At 41.0% G+C, this 20,541-nt stretch overlaps 1 protein-coding gene across 1 annotated transcript; it reads left to right on the forward strand.

Moving 5' to 3' along the window:
- Positions 1–125: 125 nt before the first annotated feature.
- LOC114783398 (zinc finger protein 883-like) lies at positions 126–18,496 on the forward strand. Its single transcript, XM_028968871.1, has 5 exons — positions 126–151; positions 1,190–1,960; positions 9,618–11,051; positions 14,119–14,354; positions 18,335–18,496. Exons 2-5 carry the CDS (start codon positions 1,810–1,812, stop codon positions 18,494–18,496), a joined length of 1,983 nt encoding a protein of 660 aa, XP_028824704.1. The 5' UTR covers positions 126–151; positions 1,190–1,809.
- Positions 18,497–20,541: the final 2,045 nt, after the last annotated feature.

Below are 20,541 nucleotides of genomic sequence, written 5' to 3' on the forward strand. Positions count from 1 at the left end.
TTACCTGCTGATCTGAGGATTGTAGACCAGAGAAGCACACATGTTAAACCAGAAATATCACCAGATACCATCACATCTCTGAACTGCGGTAAAATACTGGAACCAACAGGAATTGTTGTGAAGAAAGAGTCAGATGATGAAGAATATTCAGGTGAGTGGAGTCAAAAAGATTTAAGGCGCTTATAGTGATCTGGATATCAGTAGGAATTTCAGGTCTATTCTGATCATTCTTTTTACTTCTCTGTCTGTAATATTGTGGGCAGCGTCTGGCTGTCGCTGGTTTATGGTGAAATGATGTTTATTCCAATTCCAGATTATGGTCCCACCAGTTTTCTCTGTAAGGTTTTTTTGTTTGTTTGTTTGTTTGTTTGTTTTTTTAATATATAAACCAATCCTGAGATGTTTATTGGTAATGAGACGTCTTTTAATTGCCATCAGTTTTGACTGAATATTAATGCAGACTTTCATTCTATTTACTGATATATATATATATATAATTTAGAATAAGTTTGATAAAAATCAGTATCCATACACTATATAAAGAAATAACAAAAATTACATTGATGAATAGTAAAAAAAACTTTTGTACTCGCCCAGTACTCTTGACAGTGAAAAATCTACGAGCGTTAACATACTTGAACAATATTGTTGGACAGAGGCATTTAAAATATTCATATTACAACAACTTTGCTCCCCTCTCGATGTTGTTTCAAATGTTTTGCTAAAATAGTCATGCTGCCCGCTTTAATAGCAACAATTTTGAAGCCGTTTCGGATCACATTCGTCTGCCACGTCAGCAAGGGCCGCGGGCTTCTGCATGGCCCGGCACCGCCAAGGAAGACCTATCTTGTACCAAATTCCTTGACTAGATGGTGCATTGCTGCGAATGATACTTCACACTGTGCAGCACGTTTGACATTTGCCGGAGAACACAAAGATTGGCAAATTTGCCTTGTACTCTTGAAAGTGAAAGTGAAGTGATTGTCATTATGAAACACTTCAGAACAGCACACGATGACACAACGAAATGTGTCCTCTGTATTTAACCACCATCCTTGGTGAGCAGTGGGCACCATGACAGGCGCCCGGGGGCAGTGTGTGGGGACGGTGCTTTGCTCAGTGGCACCTTGGTGGTTTGGAATTCGAACCAGCAACCTTCTGATTATGGGTCCCCTTCCTTAACTGCCAGTTGCACCACAGACTGTCCAGGAGTTGGCGGATGCTTCAGTCCAGGTCTGGGAGAAGATCCCTCAGAAGACCGTCCACCACCTCATCAGGAGCATGTCCAGGCCTTGTAGGGAGGTCAAGGAGGAGCATGTGGCACATGGAGGCCACACACACTACTGAGCCTCATTTTGACTTGTTTTAAGGACATTACATCAAAGTTGGATCAGCCTGTAGTATGTTTTTCCACTTTAATTTTGAGTGAGACTCCAAATCCAGACCTCCATGGGCTGGAAAATTTGATTTCCATTGATAATCTGTCTGATTTTGTTGTCAGCACCTCTAAACCCTAAACGTTAGACTGTTACCATTTCATATGATAATAAGCCTGTCTCCTCTTTATGTTATGTTGTCACAACCAGTGTTTTTAAATGTGTGAAGTATTAGTAGTAATTGTAGCTTCTACTGTATACACAGTTTAAAAATTTTCAAAGTGCAATGCAATGAAAATGTTCACAGAATATATATCATATTATTGTCCCACCCCACACTTTTAATGCTTGTCCCACCCCACCTTTTCAATGCTTTGTCCAACCCACTTTTTAAAACCCCCAATCACATTTTAAAAGAAATCATTATGAGGTGATGGGCCGTAATTGTAATTTTTGCTATATCTTTGTCGTAGATGTTAAACCAGAAATATCACCAGATACCATCACATCTCTGATCTGTGGAAAAATACTGGAACCAACAGCAATTGATGTGAAGAAAGAGTTGGATGATGAAGTCTATTCAGGTGAGTGGAGTTCTGTTCATATAAAGAACTGTGTTGCTGTGGATAAGCACATCAGATATTTTACTATCAGTAAACCAGAGTTGAACAATATTTTTCCCACTTTGAGGTAATGGATGCAACTACTGAGAACTGTCCTTCCCACCCAGCGAATTCTTATTTTACACATGGTGAATAAATGAAATCTTATCAACCGTGAAACACGAATGAATCTGGTTTTAGCAAGTAGACCCAAAATGGTATAATTTATATAGATCATCCACATATGGTTTTGGTCAAATAATGATTCATTTTGTGAAAATAAGCAAATGATTTGACACCTGTAGTAGGGATTTATGAACATATCAACATAAAAAACATATCAAATAAATAAACATTGGGGAGACCTGGAGTATACTTTTTTTGCTTACTTGAATAAGGAACTGGATCCATAATAATTAAATCCAGTTTTAAATCAGCTAATTTTTTTTACATTCGGAACTGACAGCCTCTTTTCCACAGCTGACCGTGCATTTACATTATGTTGGTCCGTGCAACGTCCCGCCTCAACCGGAAAAACATAGTAGTGAGCTGCAGCTTCCGGAAACGTGAATTATATGCAATTTCACGATTATTTACATTTTAGTTACATAGCGCAATTCTGTCCACAATTTCTGCATCGTGGAAATCATTGGGCCACACTGTAGTCAGAAGGTATTCCAAATTATTTGATACATTTGAAAAAGCAGACTCGTAACTGAAGGGTTGCAGTTTTAAATCTTGAACCGGCAAGGAATCAATGAGGTCCCCTTGTGCAAGGGACTGCATCACAGCACACGGTGCACACAGTGAAATTTGTCCTCTGCATTTAACCCATCACCCTGAGTGAGCAGTAGGCAGACATGAAAGGTGCCCGGGGAGCAGTGTGTGGGGACGGTGCTTTGCTCAGTGGCACCTCAGTGGCACCTTGGCGGATCAGGATTTGAACCGGCCGCTTTCTTTACGAGGCCGCTTCCTAAAAGTAAGTAGTAAAAGTGTGAATAGTAGTACTAGTAATTGTTGCAGATTTTAAGTATATATACAGCTTGAAATAATCTTGCAAATTTTATGGAATCAGATTTGTGCCAAAAACAATCATAGTTTCACTCAGGCCCCGTCCACACGGAAACGTTTTTCTTAAAAATGGGTTTTCGGTTTCTGAAAAGTTGTCGTCCACACAGCGATGCAGAGAACTGCCAGAACTTTGTTTTAACCCCCATCACACCTGTAAGTGGTGCTGTAACTCCCCGAACTTGCGTCTTATTACATGTCTAGTTCTCCTCCGTGGCGTGTTAAACTGCCAGAACACATTGTTGTTCTCCAGTCTGGTCTTTTCATTAGAAATTTGCACCGTAGAGAGGATTTCTTGTTGTTGCTTTATGAGGTTCTGCAGCCACTGCAGCACAACCACAAACGCATTATCTGCAATTGTCGTATTGTCAGAGACACAGAAAATTAACTCTGGAACCAGTTTCAGAAAATAACCACTCTAGGGCCCTTACATCCACACGGAGACAGCGTTTTAAGTAAAAGTGAAGTGATTGTTATTGCACAGCACAGCACACAGTGACACAACGAAATGTGTTCTCTGCTTTTAACCATCACTTTTAACCAATGTAAATAAATGTAAATGTAAATCACCCTTGGTGGGCAGTGGGCAGCCATGACAGGCGCCCGGGGAGCAGTGTGTGGGGACGGTCAACCTTATGATTACAGGGCTGCTTCCTTAACCACTAGGCCACCACTTCCACAATAAGGCCAGGTCGGATCAAAATTTTACAGTTTTAGAGAACAACGTTTCCATGTGGACAGGGCCTAAGAAAGGAAGAGTAGGACCTGAATTGTTAATAAGTGTTCTTCCCACTCCTGTTTTGCACAAATGCCCTCTGAAAGGTCTTATGTCCAGTGGCATTTGATTAATTTACTCATCAAATGTGAGACATGATGCATTCAACGTTAACTTTTTTTTTTTATCCTTTAGTATTAGTATTGTTGATTTATTCCTGTGTGTCTTTATGGGTTTAGTTTTTTTGTTGTTTTCTGTTGAAGTGAAACCCTCAGAAATTATTTGGAGATTATCAACACTTAAAAATGACAATTCTGAACGAATGAATCTGGTATTAGCAAATACACCCAAAATGGTATGTATTATATAGATTATCCAAAATGTCCCCCCATATTGTTTTGGTCAAAGAATGATTCATTTTGTGAAAATAAGCAAATAAAAATGATAAATAAAACATTTTTGGTCTCATTAGCCAGCAGGTATTTTAGTCACAGCTCCTTCCTCGGAACTAGTGATGGGAAGTTTGGCTCTTTTCAGAGAGCCAGCTCTTGTGCCATCTATAGCCTCATCTTTCAGCCTTACTTTTCAAATATAAATGCTTTCGGTGTTGATCAATCATATTTGCCAGGTAAGGTTAAAATATGAGGCACTCTGAGAAAGTCGAACTTCCCATCACAACTCTGAACCCTATCACTGCGAGATGCGTGCACAGCAATAACAGCCATTTGTAATCAGATTTGGAATAAGATTTGTGCACATGATCAACCAATTTGAGCTCACTGTCTTCCTGCAAGTGTTGTACATCTGGGGAATTGCTACATATTATATTATACATACATACATAATTTCTCGATGGCAGCGGATATCTTCGGTCCAATTTGTTAATTAGACCCACAAAGCCTTCTTTGCTCATGGTGTTAACAGGCATCATGTCTAAAAGTGTGTGATAGCATCTGTTAATTCCTTGTGCTGTTTCGACGTTTTTTCATAAGCCGTTGCATTTGTAAAACCTTGATTGATGATTGTCTGTAAGTCTTAATACAGCTTCCTATGGTTGTGTTCCAGGTGACCGTGGAGATTGACCACAGTTTTTTTGGCACGACTTACACAGTACCTGCATTTGTGACACGTCTCTTAAAGCCAAAATATTGCCATATCTCTGAAGTAACGTTCTTTATAGACACAAGTTCTTCGCTGCTGTCATATTTATATTTCATTCTCTGCTCTGAGCCGCTAGGTTCACCTTTTGGTCCGGTCTAGCCAATAGCATTATATTACGTACTTGGGAGGCGGGTATAAAGATAGTAAGGGCCCATCTGATTGGTCAAATTTGTGCCAAGCACACAAATGCTTGTGTTAGGTTTATCTGTCAGTCTAACATTTACTAAACAAAGAGAAGAAAGACACAAAGCATTTGAGTCCGTTTTACTTGCAAGGAGAGCGAATGGAAGTCATGCCTTACAACAGGCCTCCAAAAGCTCTGGCGTCCTTCATCGCATCTCCTTCTTTTATTTGGTAGGTTCATTAGGGTTCACATAAAATCACACCATATTAGTTAATAATTGTGTATTACACGTAGTCTTATGAATTGATCTTTGGTCGAGTCATGGTGACATGGTGACATGTTCATCTTCGTCTGTAGATTCTTCAGGTGATTGGACTCTGGTTCATCATAGTCTGCTTGTTGTTGGTCCTCAGGTCGCGGTCATGCAGTCCTGCAAACTTAAAACCTTTGCTTTGAGATTTGTTAATGATTAAGAGTTGTCAGTAATATTCCAAGAATTAATACATATTCGTGCTTAAAGGATATGAATAAAAGAAGTAATTACATGATAACATATATACATTTTTCCAACAGCTTGCCACATAAATTAATGCTGCGTCCAAAATTTACCTTCACAGAGAGCATTTTCCCGCAAGTGTAATTTAACCACAATGAACAACGTTCTCCTTACACTTGAAAAGAGCCGTTTCTCGCCATGTTTCGAATATGACGCCACCTCTCTCTCTGCCTTATGGGATTGTGAAGTGTCCGTCGAATACCTACTACAGAATTCGGCTTGAAGTAGTAGGTCATCTGGGTACTTCTCGTCTACAGTTTTTAGAATACTATGAATTCGGACATACTACCCGCCTCGCATTATGTTTTTCGTATATCAGCAGACGCCGGCCATGAGTTGGGACCAGGATGCCTTGCGGGTGAGATATGTGCCGACGGGACGGGCATGCCCGGGGACTGCAAATAGTTAACCATGTTATGGGTAAATGTGTTCTGTTGGAGTTCGGGATGTGTGTGTTATGGGGATTTAATGTAGCGTGTGCAAGAGGAGAAAATTTACACTGGGGCATAGTTGTGTAGGTCTGGAGTAAAAGATGTGAAGCCTCGCTTTTGTTTTGAAGCCGAAATAGTAGGTATTGGCTGTTGGCGCCACCTACTGCCTCCCGTTCAATAAAAAGCATTATTCCGAAACCCTTATGATAAAGCTAATTTCTTCTTTCCTGACCTCGTGGCGATGGCTCATCACAATAGTATATAGTGTAAGATTTCGGACGCTGCATAAATTCCACTTATTGCAACTCTTTGCGATACTAATATCGCATATACTGATATCGCTAGTAGGGCTGCAACTAATGATTGTTTTAATAATCGATTAATCTGTTGATTTTTTTATTAATCGTAGAATCGGATAACAAACAAAAAACAAGAAAAGCATTCATTTCCAACCCTTTATTCAAAAACAGAACCAAAATCTTTAGAAAGTGCACAAACATGTTGCTCCTTGAGCTATTATAATAATAATAAAATAAAAATGGACTAACACCAAAAACATACACATGTATGCTTTACATCTGCCAAATATAGACTTTTTTTTTTTTTCTTTTTTTTTTAATAAAGTGCCACCTGAGCTGCCAGAACGATAAATCATTTATAAAAAAATAAAGAAAAATACAAATCAGAAAATTTAACAGGATGTCAGAACATGTTCTCTACACTACACTGCAGATGCACACACTCACACAATGCAAAAAATGCTTTTCTAACTTAGTATTTTTGTCCTGAATTCAGTCTAAATCTCTAAAAAATCTTAAATCAAGATACATTTACTAGACACATAAAATAGCATAAGAAATTGTCTTGTTTTCTGAAAAAACATCTTAAAATTAAGTGATTCTTTGCATAAAATAAGCAAAATTACCTGCCAATGGGGTAAGAAAACTAATCTTAATGAGATATAATCTCAAACAAAAGTATCACTTAAGCATCACTTAATTTTCTCATGCCTTTTTTCTTGTCTAGTAATCTTGATTTTAAGATTTTTTTTAGATATTTAGACTGGAAACTAGACAAAATTACTAGGTAAGAAAAGCTTTTTTTGCAGTGTAGCTATACATGACAACAGATTGAAAAATGAATGGTCCAAAAAAGGCTTGTGAATAAAAACATGTCTTTAGTCTTTTAATGCAAAGTAACTATAGCACCCCTGCTTTACTACTGTTATTAATGCGCTAACGCTAACTTGTCATGCTTGTCAAGCTGGATGACTGGTAAACATTTACATTTACAGCATTTATCAGACGCCCTTATCCAGAGTGACAATCAGTAGTTACAGGGACAGTCCCCCTGGAGCAATTTAGGGTTAAGTGTCTTGCTCAGGGACACAATAGGCGAGCGTGTTACCCACAAGGCTACTACCACCCTCCGTCGTCAACGCGGAGACGCAGAGAACAGTCCGAACACTGTTTCATCCTCCCTCCACACCTGTAGGTGGTGCTGTATGTCCCCGTCTAGTTCTCCTCCGCGGCGAGTTAAACACCAGCACCAGGGACATTACGTTCCTCACTTCAAAACGGAACAAAAGTAGGATTCTGTAGTGACTTCCCCTGCTGTTGAACTCCCTTCTTCCTCCTCAAACACTCCAACATATTTGCGTTTCAGGTGCTGGATCATTGCCGTGGTGCTCCCGTGCCGTGCCATGTCGCTTGCATATTTTCGCGCAGATTTCTCTGCCTCCGCCATGTATCTGTCCTCTACCTCCGCTCGTTTTTTTTTTTTTTTTTGCTCCGTGCTGTCTATGAGGCACCTAACTCTGCTAGCATCTGTGCGCGAGAGAGACCGAGTGTGTTTTATTTTTTTTTAAATAATCAAACGTCTCCGCGTCGCGCGACATAACGAATCAATTTGGAAATTCATTGCCAACTCTTTTAGTAATCGATTTAATCGATTCGTTGTTGCAGCCCTAATCACTAGTGCTGCATGGTTAATCTAATTGCAATCGTAATCGCGATGTCAGTCTGTGCGATTACATGAACGCAAAAAGCTGCGATTTAAATGATTAGTACATGGATTGGATCAGCAACATATCCAATCCATTCTCTCATTATCTCAAAGTTTGCGAGCTGACAAGTCTCACTTCAGTCGGATGTGACGTGTTTGGTCACATTACTTTCGATTCGGTTCAATCGAGACCTCAGATTCGTGACTGGGTAGACGTCGCATGACGAGCTGCATCGTACGTCAACGTCTCCGCCATATTGCGATAGGCTCTGCTGTGGCGTGAAGCATATACATGTCTATGGAGAGAAGTGCATAAAAATGCCTCACTCTTGTGCTGCTTGGGGCTGTACAAACCGCTGTACGCTCCAAACCAGATCCCGGGGGATTACATTTCATAGGTAAGGCTGGACAATTGTTTTGAATATATTTGGCCATTATAAAATCCCGTTATATAAGTCTTAACCTTAGCTAAGCTAGTGAAGCTATGCATTCCTGTGTTCAAGTCAGCCTCCAAACAACATTTTGGTTAAACGTAAGAACTATAATACGGGATCTTATAATGGCCAAATATAATCAAAACAGTTGTTTAGCCTTACCAGGGCTTGTCGTTCGACAGTAATGTAAAGAGTTATTTGTGATTATTTTATTTTGTAGAATATTGTATTTTGAAAGCACTGGGCATTTCAAGTTGTTATAAGTAGTTTGTATGTTTCACTTTGAAATTAAACATTTCACTATTAGTATGCGACTTTTCATTGATATACAAGCAAGTGTCCTTTATCATATCGCAATCGCATATCGCAATATTGATCTCAATAATTGCAATATGTCTTTTTCCTCAAATCGTGCAGCCCTAAATATCGCGCTAACAATATTTTTTTTATATATATCGTGCAGCCCTAACTCAAAGATACTGGAGAGGAGGGTCCGGTCGGTAGTTGAATCTCAAATTGAGTTTTAAATCTGAGACCATGTTTCTCAAATTATGCTTCTGGACGTGGTGGTTTAGAGGGTAAATAAGAGGACTCGAAACTGAAGGCTTAAACAATATGCGATATAAATTTGGCCAACAGGAGAGGTTTTGATTAAAAATATCAGCTTCTCACGAAAATGACAAAGTTGCATCACATGCCAGAAACAATGCCAACATGCAGCACAAGGCATTCATTTTCGGCGAGAGCACAGAGCACACATGAGTTCGGCGTGTGTGACTGGGTTCTGACAGCATGCATGGAAATGACCTGAGGCGGTTCTAGCCTGTTTGGTGCCCTGTGCAAATTTTTTATTGTAATCATGGGCATCATACATTTGGTATTTCACTGGCTTTATAGCTGTGACAAAGTCCACTTTCAATGCAGTTTCCCAGATATTGTTTTATCTAGTATGTGGTTATGCTATATGTTGATGTATTTGTAAAAGGTTTATTATGCAACTTTCTGCTGCCGTGCCTTTGCTATAGACACATTACTTTTTCAAAAACAGTTACATTTTAAATTATTTATCAAAATAGATGATGTGGTATCTATCATCTATGGTTAAAATTCATATAGATATAAACTCATGTCATATTGTTTTTACAGATCAAGAAAGCAAATTCTCTGTACAAAGGTGTAAAGAGGAAACTGAAGAAAAATTACACCAGTTCAACAAGTATGACGATAGTTTAAGACAAGTGAAGATCCTTGATACACAAAAGAAAAACTATTCTAAGAAGAAGCCTTACCAGTGTGAAGAATGTGGGAATAGTTTTGCAGAAGCAGGAACCCTTAAAAGACACAAGAGGACACATACGGGAGAGAGGCCCTATCAGTGTGTACAATGTGGGAAGAGTTATGCACAAGCATCACATCTTTTAAGACACAAGAAGACACATACTGGAGAGAAGCCCTACCAGTGTGTACAATGTGGTAAAAGTTATACAGAGGCAGCAAACCTTAAAAAACACAGAAGGACACATACTGGAGAGAAGCCCTACCAGTGTGTACAATGTGGGAGGAGTTTTACACGAGCATCAATGCTTAAAAGACACAAGATGACGCATACTGGAGAGAAGCCCTACCAGTGTGTACAATGTGGGAGGAGTTTTGCGCGGTCATCACACCTTATGACACACAAGAGGATACATACTGGAGAGAAGCCCTACCAGTGTGTACAATGCAAGAAGAGTTTTACACTAGCATCACACCTTATGACACACAAGAGGATACATACTGGAGAGAAGCCCTACCAGTGTGTACAATGTGGGAGGAGTTTTGCACTAGCATCACACCTTAACAGACACAAGAGGATACATACTGGAGATAAGCTTTACCAGTGTATACAATGTGGGAAGAGTTTTGCACTAGCATCAAACCTTAATAGACACAAGAGAATACATACTGGAGAGAAACTCTACCAGTGTACACAATGTAGGAAAAGTTTTGCACTAGCATCACACCTTAAAATACACAAGAGGACACATACTGGAGAGAAACCCTACCAGTGTGTACAATGTGGGAAGAGATTTGCACGAGCATCACAGCAGCTAAGACACAAGGGAACACATACTGGAGAGAAACCCTACCAGTGTGTACAATGTGGAAAGAGATTTACACTAGCATCAAACCTTAATAGACACAAGAGAATACATACTGGAGAGAAGCCTTACCAGTGTACACAATGTGGGAAGAGTTTTGCACTAGCATCAAACCTTAATAAACACAAGAGAACACATACTGGAGAGAAGCCCTACCAGTGTGTACAATGTGGGAAGAGTTTTACAGACCCATCAAACCTTAAAAGACACAAGAGGACACATATTGCAAATACCTACCAGTGCACTCTTTGCTCTAAATGCTTTCGAACATTAGATCAACTCAAACATCATCAGCATTTACATTCTGAAGAAAAGGCCGATATGCGTACAGAGAAGAAATCGAAGAAATCAGATATCATCAAACCTGTGAATTCAGCTGAAACAGTGGAAGTAACAGTGAAGGATGAGAAGCCGGACTTGGATGATGTGATTCATTCAGGTGAGTAGAATAAAATGTAAGCATTTCAGATAGAGGTTGAATTGTTTTGTAAATATGTATTTCATAGACACATATATTTTTCCAGACTGTAATAGTGTAATGGAACATTTTATACATTTAGAAATATTCTGTATATGTAGCTCTCATGTTCCCCAGTCCAGGTTTTGGTTTTTATTAAGTCCTATTTCACATGGACGTCTGAACCAGATATTTTTCATGCAAGCTTTTATTATCTGCAGCTTTAAGATTAACAAGATTTTTTATTTAATTAATTACTATATTTGACTGGCCTCTGAAAACCTCTAAATGTTTCACTTAGGAGTTTGTGAAGGAAAATGTATATTTCAAGTATTGTTCTGAGTAGGGCTGCACGATTTGGGGAAAAAGACATATTGCGATTATTGAGATCAATATTGCGATTGCGATATGATAAAGGACACTTACATTTACATTTACGGCATTTGGCAGACGCCCTTATCCAGAGCGACTTACAACATGCTTTCAAGTTACCTTTGATGAAGAGATCAATTCCGGTTCACTAGGACCCCAACTATGAATACAATCTTTTTATTCACTCTGTTGTAGATTCTGTACACAAGTTCGACAGCAAGAAAGTTACAATTTAATCTAAATATTCTCTAAAGAGGAAGGTCTTCAGCTGTCGTTTGAAGGTGCTCAGTGACTGAGCTGTTCTGACCTCAAGGGGAAGTTCATTCCACCACCGAGGGGCCAAGACGGAGAAGAGTCTAGATGAATGTTTTCCTTTTACCTTCAGAGATGGAGGGACCAGGCGAGCAGTACTGGAGGCTCGGAGTATACGAGGTGCAGTGCGAGGTGTAATAAGGGCTGTGAGGTAGGATGGTGCTACTTCATGTTTGCCTTTTAGGCCAGCATCAGTATTTTGAACCTGATGCGTGCAGGTACTGGGAGCCAGTGGAGGGAGCGTAGCAGAGTGGTGGTGAAGGAGAATTTGGGAAGGATGAAGAAGGTTGAAGGACACTTGCTTGTACATCAATGAAAAGTCACATACTAATAGTGAAATGTTTAATTTCAAAGTGAAACATACAAACTACTTATAACAACTTGAAATGCCCAGTGCTTTCAAAATACAATATTCTACTAAATTAAATAATCACAAAAAATTGTTTACTTTAAAAAACATTACTGTCGAACGACAAACCCTGGTAAGACTAAACAACTGTTTTGATTATATTTGGCCATTATAAAATCCTGTATTATAGTTCTTACGTTTAACCAAAACGTTGTTTGGAGGCTGACTTGAACACAGGGCTGCATAGCTCTGCTAGCTTAGCTAAGGTTAAGATTTGTAAACTGAGGTGAATTTCTTTAGGAAACCTTCAAAGTTTGAGAAAAGTTAACTAAACAGCTAAGAACAGTCTAAATAGTTAATGCCTACGTTTAGCCAAAACGTTGTTTGGAGGCTGACTTGAACACAGGACTGCATAACTTCGCTAGCAAGGTTAAGACTTATAAAACAGGATTTTATAAAGGCCAAATATATTCAAAACAATTGTCCAGCCTTACCTATGAAATATAATCCCCCGGGATCTGGTTTGGAGCGTACAGCGGTTTGTACAGCCCCGAGCAGCACAAGAGTTTTTTTTTATGCACTTCTCTCCATAGACATGTATATGCTTCACGCCACAGCAGAGCCTATCGTAATATGGCGGCGACGTTGACGTATGATGCAGCGCGTCATGCGGCGTCTAACCATATGTCTCCGAATCGAAAGTCATGTGACCAAACACGTCACATCCGTCTGAAGTGAGACTTCAGTCAGCTCGCAAACTTTGAGAGAATGAGGGAATGGATCGGATATGTTGCCGATCCAATCCATGTACTAATCATTTAAATCGCAGCTTTTTGCATTCATGTAATCGCACAGACTGACATCGCGATTACGATTGCGATTAGATTAATCGTGCAGCACTAGTTCTGAGTGAGCCCCTGTTCTTGCATGTGAAAAATGCAGGGCCAGTAAAACTAGGGTTACCATATATGGAGGTATCCTTCACCCTTATCTTTGTGGAATTTGTGAGTTTATCTTCTGTGCTAGGCACGAGCAGGCACGAGAAGACACTGTGTTATTGTTGCAAAATCACTTGCGTGCCAAGGAGACTATATATGATCATCACTTTATTCAGAGTTTAGAAGTTCTTATAGCGAGCTCTCTATGCACATGTTAAATGAACTTGGTTAAACTCAGTTGACATTGTGGCTTCTCAGATGTTCGGTGCTGGAAAGATTTCCACCGAGTTCATATGAAAATGATCAGCAGTGTTTGTTTTTATATTGTCGCTACCAGTATTTTACAGTGCATCCGGAAAGTATTCACGGTGCATCCTTGTTTTGTAGATTTTTATGTTACAACCTTGGAAAAATAGAAACATTTTTCACACAATACCCCATAATGTTTATATGAAAAAAGGTTTACTTGTGGTTTTGGGTAAATCATATAAAAATAAAAACTGAGAAATCACATTTACACATGTTCACATCATTAGCTTTGTGCGAGAACGCAGGTCGCACAGCAGCGTTTATGCAGACCCTTAAATTCAAATTTACAAAAAATATATATCATGAAAATTTAGTAATCCTTAAATCTAGAGTTTAATCTGTCAGTATAAAGTTATGCTATATGTTGATTATACAACTTTGTGCAGCAGTGCTTTTGCGTTGGACATGTTACCCTTTCAAAAACAGTTTCATTTAAATTTACTTTATATACTGCAATATATACTGTCTACAGTCTTTGGTTAAATTTATATTGCAATATAAATACGAACAGTCCTAGTTGTGAGTTCAAATCCCTAACCACTAAGGTACCTATGACATCCCCTTTTACAAGGGACTGTCCCCAGACTCTCCCCCGCGGGTGACTTTCATGGCTACCCTCTGCTTTACTAAGGGCAGAGGACACATTTTGTTGTTTACATTTTGTTTGTCTTTGTGATACACAGCAAGCACAGGACACTCACCGTGAATAAATGTTTCACTTTCAGGCTTGAACATGTCTATAGTGGCTTATGGTTGTTTGTTTTTACAGATCAAGAAAGGAAATTCACTGAGCAACTTCGGTGTAAAGAGGAAACTGAAGAAAAGCTGCACCAGTTCAACAATTCTAACAACAGCTTAAGACAAGTGAAGGTCCTTGAAACACAACAGAGAAACTATTCGAAAGAGAAGCCTTACCAGTGTGAAGAATGTGGGAAAAGTTTTACACATGCATCAAACCTTAAAAGACACAAGAGGACACATATTGGAGAGAGGCCCTACCAGTGTGTACAATGTGGGAAGAATTTTTCATGTGCCTCAAATCTTAAAAGACACAAGAGGATACATACTGGAGAAAAGCCCAATCAGATTGTACAATGTGGGAAGAGATTTACAAAAGCATCAATCAAATGTAATGAACGTTTACATACTGATGAAAAGCTCTATAAGTGTATAGCAGTCGTTAAACTGAAGAAATTAGATATAACCACACCTATACATTGTGGTGACAAACTGGAACCAACAAGGCTTGATGTGAAGAAAGAGTTGGATGATTAAATTTATTCAGGTGAATTGAGAAAATATTGATTGTCGGGGCTTGTTGTGATATGGATATCAGTCAGAATTGTAGAGGCGAACATATTCTGTAGGAGGTAACAGCATATTTATCAGAAAGGCACACATTCTACTCTTCTCAAAAAAAAAATATTCTCAGATTTTCCCAGGAATTTACGATGCATTTGGCACTTTTTTTTTTTTTTTTTTTTTTTGCATGTTTTGATATATCACAGCAATTTCTACATTTTGCGTATCTCAAGGATTATCAGTTTTACTTCAGCGTTACCAAAAATGCAGATATGTGCGACACACTGCTCCCCACACACTACTCCCCAGGGGCCTGTCATGGCTGCCCACTGCTCGGCAAGGGTGATGGTAAAATACAGAGGACACATTTTGTTGTGTGCATCGTGTGCTATGCTGCAGTTTTTTACAATGACAATCACTTCACTTTTAATACTGATTATGTTTGAGAGACGCAAAATGTAGGAAGTGCTGTTGTTACGAACCGGTCTAGGGGCTCCAGCCCGTAACAAAAGAAAGGACACAAACGTAAACCTACTAAGATGAAACGGATAATTTTAACAAGTATTTTATTAACTACTAAATATATAAATAAAGAAGAAATACATACAAAACGAATTACAACGAATAACAGCAAACAAAACAGGAAAACAGAGAAAAACAAACAAACACCGAAGCAGGCCGACACAAGTTGCGTCGCCTCCTAGGGGAAGCGCAGGGGAAACCGGAAGTGATGTCAAAGGGAAAGGGTAGGAAGGCGGGTGGGTGGATGGCACGGCAAGCGCAGCCCCGAAAAAGGAGACTGAGGCTCCTTTTATTCTGTCTGTCCCACAGCAGGTACAGGTGGGCTCAATTTACAATCACCAGGCACCTGCAAACAACACAAAACACAGAACAGAAACACACCCCAATATACCAGGACGTAACACCCCCACCACTAAAAATCAACGTTTACTGTTGATCAAAAACATTTATTGGTAGGAGCGTGACAAGGCGTCCGCCAAAACATTATCAGAGCCCCTTTTGTACCTGATCTCCAAATTAAACCCTTGTAGATATAAAGACCAGCGCATAAGACGCTGATTGGCGTTTTTCATCCTGGTGAGGAAGACAAGAGGGTTATGATCAGTAAATACTTTAACTGGAATGGAAGTTGATCCCACATAAACTTCGAAATGTTGCAGTGACAGCAACAACGCCAAGGATTCCTTCTCGATGGTACTGTAGTTCAGTTGATGTTTCAAGAATTTCTTAGAAAAATAACAAACGGGGTGATCAAAACCATTTGCATCTTCTTGTAAAAGTACAGCACCTGCTCCAGTAGCACTTGCATCCACCTCTAGTATGAATGGAACATTAAAGTTTGGAGCAGCAAGAACTGGAGAACTACAAAGCAATGCTTTGGCATGTTCAAATGCCTTCTGGCAATCTGCAGACCAAACAAAGACAGTGTTTTTACGGAGCAGATTCGTCAGTGGCAACACAACATCAGAGAAGTTTTTACAAAAACTACGGTAGTACCCAATCATCCCAAGGAACCTACGCAGCTCTCGCTGAGTGGTTGGTACGGGAAAGTCAAAGATGGCTACTACTTTAGCTGCAAGGGGACGAACTTGTCCCTGACCAACTTGTTTACCCAAATAACTCACAGTTGCTTTCGCAAACTCACACTTCGCCAAGTTTAGGGTGTCGCACATATCTGCACATGGTCAGACCAGGTAGACGAATAAATGACTACATCATCGAGGTACGCCTCACAATTTGGCACTCCTGCCAACACTGTAGTCATAAAACGCTGAAAGGTGGCTGGTGCATTCCGCAACCCGAATGCCATTACAGAATACTGCATAAAACTATCTGGCGTCACGAATGCTGAGACCTCAGCAGCTCTAGGTGTCAGTGGCACCTGCCAGTAGCCTTTCAATAAGTCCAGCTTACTGACAAAGCTAGCTGAGCCCACACGGTCGACGCAATCCTCCATACGTGGCAGAGGAAACGAGTCAGGTCGTGTGACTGCATTCACTTTACGATAGTCAGTGCAGAACCGATGAGTTCCATCTGGTTTAGGAACCAGAATGCACGGAGAACTCCAGGCACTAGAACTGGGCACTGCTAATCCATGATCAGCAAGATAGGCCACCTCAGCTGCCATCGCAGCCCTCCTTGTGGGATTGAGGCGGTATGCATGCTGCTTTATGGGAGCATGGTCACCCACGTCAATGTCATGGCACAGGACATTACAACAAGATGGCACATCTGAAAACAAAGAAGGAAAGAGGCCTATTAAAGTTTTAATCTCACAAGCAGGCTGATGAGAGAGATGTGACAGAAACGAGTCCAGTTCAGACATGATTTCAGAATTCTGGAGACGGGCACAAGTCACAGGAACGTCTCGCAGAGTAAGGCCGTCCTACTCAGGACTGTAGCAGGGAATCACCGCAGTGGATATGGCTGCGACTGGAACGGCTCCAGCGGCTACTTTCTCCACATCCCTGGTAACATAAGACTTGAGCATATTAATGTGACACACTCTAGTTTTACGCCGTCTATCAGGCATACGAATGACATAATCTGTTTCACTCAGTTTAGACACAACTTCATAAGGGCCAGAAAACCTTGCTTGTAACGCAGATCCTACAACAGGCAAGAGCACAAGCACTTTTTCACCAGGCTGGAACTCCCGACTCACAGCCTTACGGTCATAACACCCCTTCATCTTTAACTGAGATTTTACTAAAGCGTTGCGTGCACACTCACATGCTCGATGCAAACGCTCACGAAATGAACTCACAAAATCAAGAATGTTCCGTGAATTCTCTTTGCCCTGAGATCCCCACTTCTCACGCAAAAGTTTCAATGGGCCCCGGATGGTGTGGCCAAAGATCAAATCCGCAGGACTAAAACCAAGTGACTCTTGGGGTGTTTCACGAACAGCGAACAATAAGAGTGGCAACCCATCATCCCACTCTTTAGTGTCATCACTGTACGTACGAAACATGGTCTTCAGCGTCTGATGAAATCTTTCCAAGGCTCCTTGAGACTCTGGATGATAAGCACTAGACACCACATGCTTAATGGACAACTCACTCAACACTTCCTTAAACAGGCATGATAGAAAGTTAGAGCCCTGATCTGTCTGTACTACCTTTGGCAGTCCAAACATAGAAAAGAACCGGATCAGTGCGCGTAAAACAGGTTTAGCTTTGAGTGAACGTAATGGGACGGCTTCAGGATAGCGTGTTGCAGCACACATAATAGTCAGCAAATATCGATGCCCAGACTTTGTCTTAGGCAATGGTCCTACACAATCTAAAATAATTCTCTCAAATGGCTCAGAAATTACTGGGATGGGACGGAGCGGAGCAGGGGGAATCACCTGATTTGGTTTTCCTGCTATTTGACAGCGATGGCATGACCGGCAGTATTTAACCACATCAGATTTTAAACCTGGCCAAAAGAAGTGACGTAAAATACGGTGGTATGTCTTATTTACCCCCAAATGACCAGCAAAGTCATGGTCATGCCCGACGGCCAGTACCTGACCTCTAAATTTAGCAGGAACCACAAGCTGAATAACCGCATTCCACCCCAAATCTTCACTGTGTGGTGGAATCCACTTCCGCATTAAAAATCCATCTTCCCTTAAAATGACGCTGATGTGTTAACTACACCTCCTTCTCTGGCAGCAGTACGGCACCGTGCCAGAGAAGGATCAGTCTTCTGTTCACCAGCAATCAACACTTTATCTACGCTCAGCCACACGTCATCAGCAGCTGCAGCATCACCACATGTGGACATCTCCTCAGATACATGCGCAGAAATCACAGGCGAAGGGTCGAACGACATAAAAGTATCAGATAACCCAACTTCATCTTGATACCTACGAGCTTGCGCTCGCGTAACAACACACGCAGGGTAGACTGAAGCCAGACTTGAGTCCACATCCATAACCAACATCGGTACGTCTACAACCTCCGGAACTGGAAGGACTTTTCCTCCAGCGACATCATTTCCCAAAAGAAAGGAAACCCCTTTCACTGGAAGCTGAGAACAAACCGCAATCCTAAAAACACCCGAGACCAATTCACTTTTTAAGTGCAGAGTGTGCAATGGGACTCTCGTGAACCCCATTTCAATTCCCTGCACCAGCACATCGGAATCACAACAACTCTCCATAGAGAATGGGAGAACCGAATCTAAAATGAACGATTGTGCAGCACCAGTATCACGCAGAATTTTAATAGCAACATCATCTTCCACACGACCAGTAAGAGACACCGTTCCATTTAATACAAATGGCTCATAGCCAGGATCAACCTCATCGATAATGTTCTCCGAAGTGAACGTGTGCACCAGCCCAACTTTCTTTGGGAGTGATTTGGACAATGCTAGATTCTTTTTCTGCAACCGAGGACATGAAGCAATTAAACCCGGCTCATGACAATAAAAACACCCACGAGGGTCTTTGGGGGGTGAAGATTTTCTGGAATTCCTCCAGCTCTGTTTCGGGCTGGAAGGTGGCGAACGAATGCATCGTGAGGGAGACGAAGAGAACGGGACGAAGACACTTTTATGTGTCAGAGCATACTGATCAGCACAAACAGCAGCTTGAGCCAAGGTGGTAACCTGTCTATCATGCAGATAGGTAGCGACAGCATCAGGAACACAGTTTTTAAACTCCTCCAACGGTACTAACTCTCTCAACTGTTCGCGGGATGTAACGTGCTCTGATGTACACCAGCGGTCGAACAGGTTCTCCTTCTCACGTGCAAATTCAACATATGTAATTCGGTCAGTTTTACTCAGTCGACGGAATTTTTGTCGGTATGCTTCAGGTACTAGTTCATATGCGTTTAAAATCGCAGTTTTAACAGTACTGTAGTCTGAACTCTGCTCAACTGTGAGGGCAGAGTAAACTTCCTGAGCTTTACCAGACAACACACTGTAATAAAAGACTCCAGACAGAAGTTGGCCATTTTAATGTAATGGCAACTCTCTCAAAATGACTAAAATACTTCTCGACCTCTCGTTCGTTGAACAGAGGGACGAGACGAATATTACGGGACACATCAAACCCATAATCACCTGGATCAGAAGAAGTCTGGTCCACAGGAGGGACGTGAGGAGGAGACACAGAGCCAGGAGGTAACAGCGACACGGGAGGAACAGAGGCCACCACCGGAACTACGGCGTCTTTTCTAGCGGACAATTCTAATTCTAATTTCTTTAAAACAAAGTCCCGCTCTTCCCTTTCGCGCTGACTTTCATATTCCCGGTTCCGCTCTCTCTCGCGTTCCTCACACTCGAGTCGTTTTACTTCTAATTCGATTTCCATTTTACGAATCTGCAACTCCTTCTCAATTTCCTTCTCCCGCACAGCACGGCTGTCACGTTCAGATCTCCACTTCGCTGCTTCGTATTGCATCTGCCGCTCCCGAAAAGAATATTCGCGCATCTTTAATTCCGTTTCAGAGACGCTACCGGCTGCAGATTGCGGGGACGCCGGACCCTCGGTCCGCGCCGCAAGTACATTACTGCTCAATAAAGCGCGTTCTACGGCTTTAAAAAGAGATTCCTTCAACTTTTTATCTTCGCTTGTTAATTCGATCGCGTAGTTTTCTGCAATGTACAACAAATTGTCTTTAGTGCAACGCGACAGGAGTTCGTACGAAGGGCTCTGAATAAACTCGTCTGCCAACGACATGTTGCCAAGAGGCACGAGATGCAGCACCACAAAAAATCCGACTGCGAACGGAGCGAAACGTGCGATTTCTCCACCGCAACAACGTATTCGTGTGGGAACTCTGATCCCTAAACCTGCCTAACTCTCCCACTAAATAAACCTTCGCTTCTTCAAAGAGCGTTACCAATTGAAGGTTCCCCAAACACAAAC

The sequence above is a fragment of the Denticeps clupeoides genome, unplaced genomic scaffold, assembly GCF_900700375.1.
Source record: "Denticeps clupeoides unplaced genomic scaffold, fDenClu1.1, whole genome shotgun sequence".
Classification (NCBI taxonomy): Eukaryota; Metazoa; Chordata; class Actinopteri; order Clupeiformes; family Denticipitidae; genus Denticeps; species Denticeps clupeoides.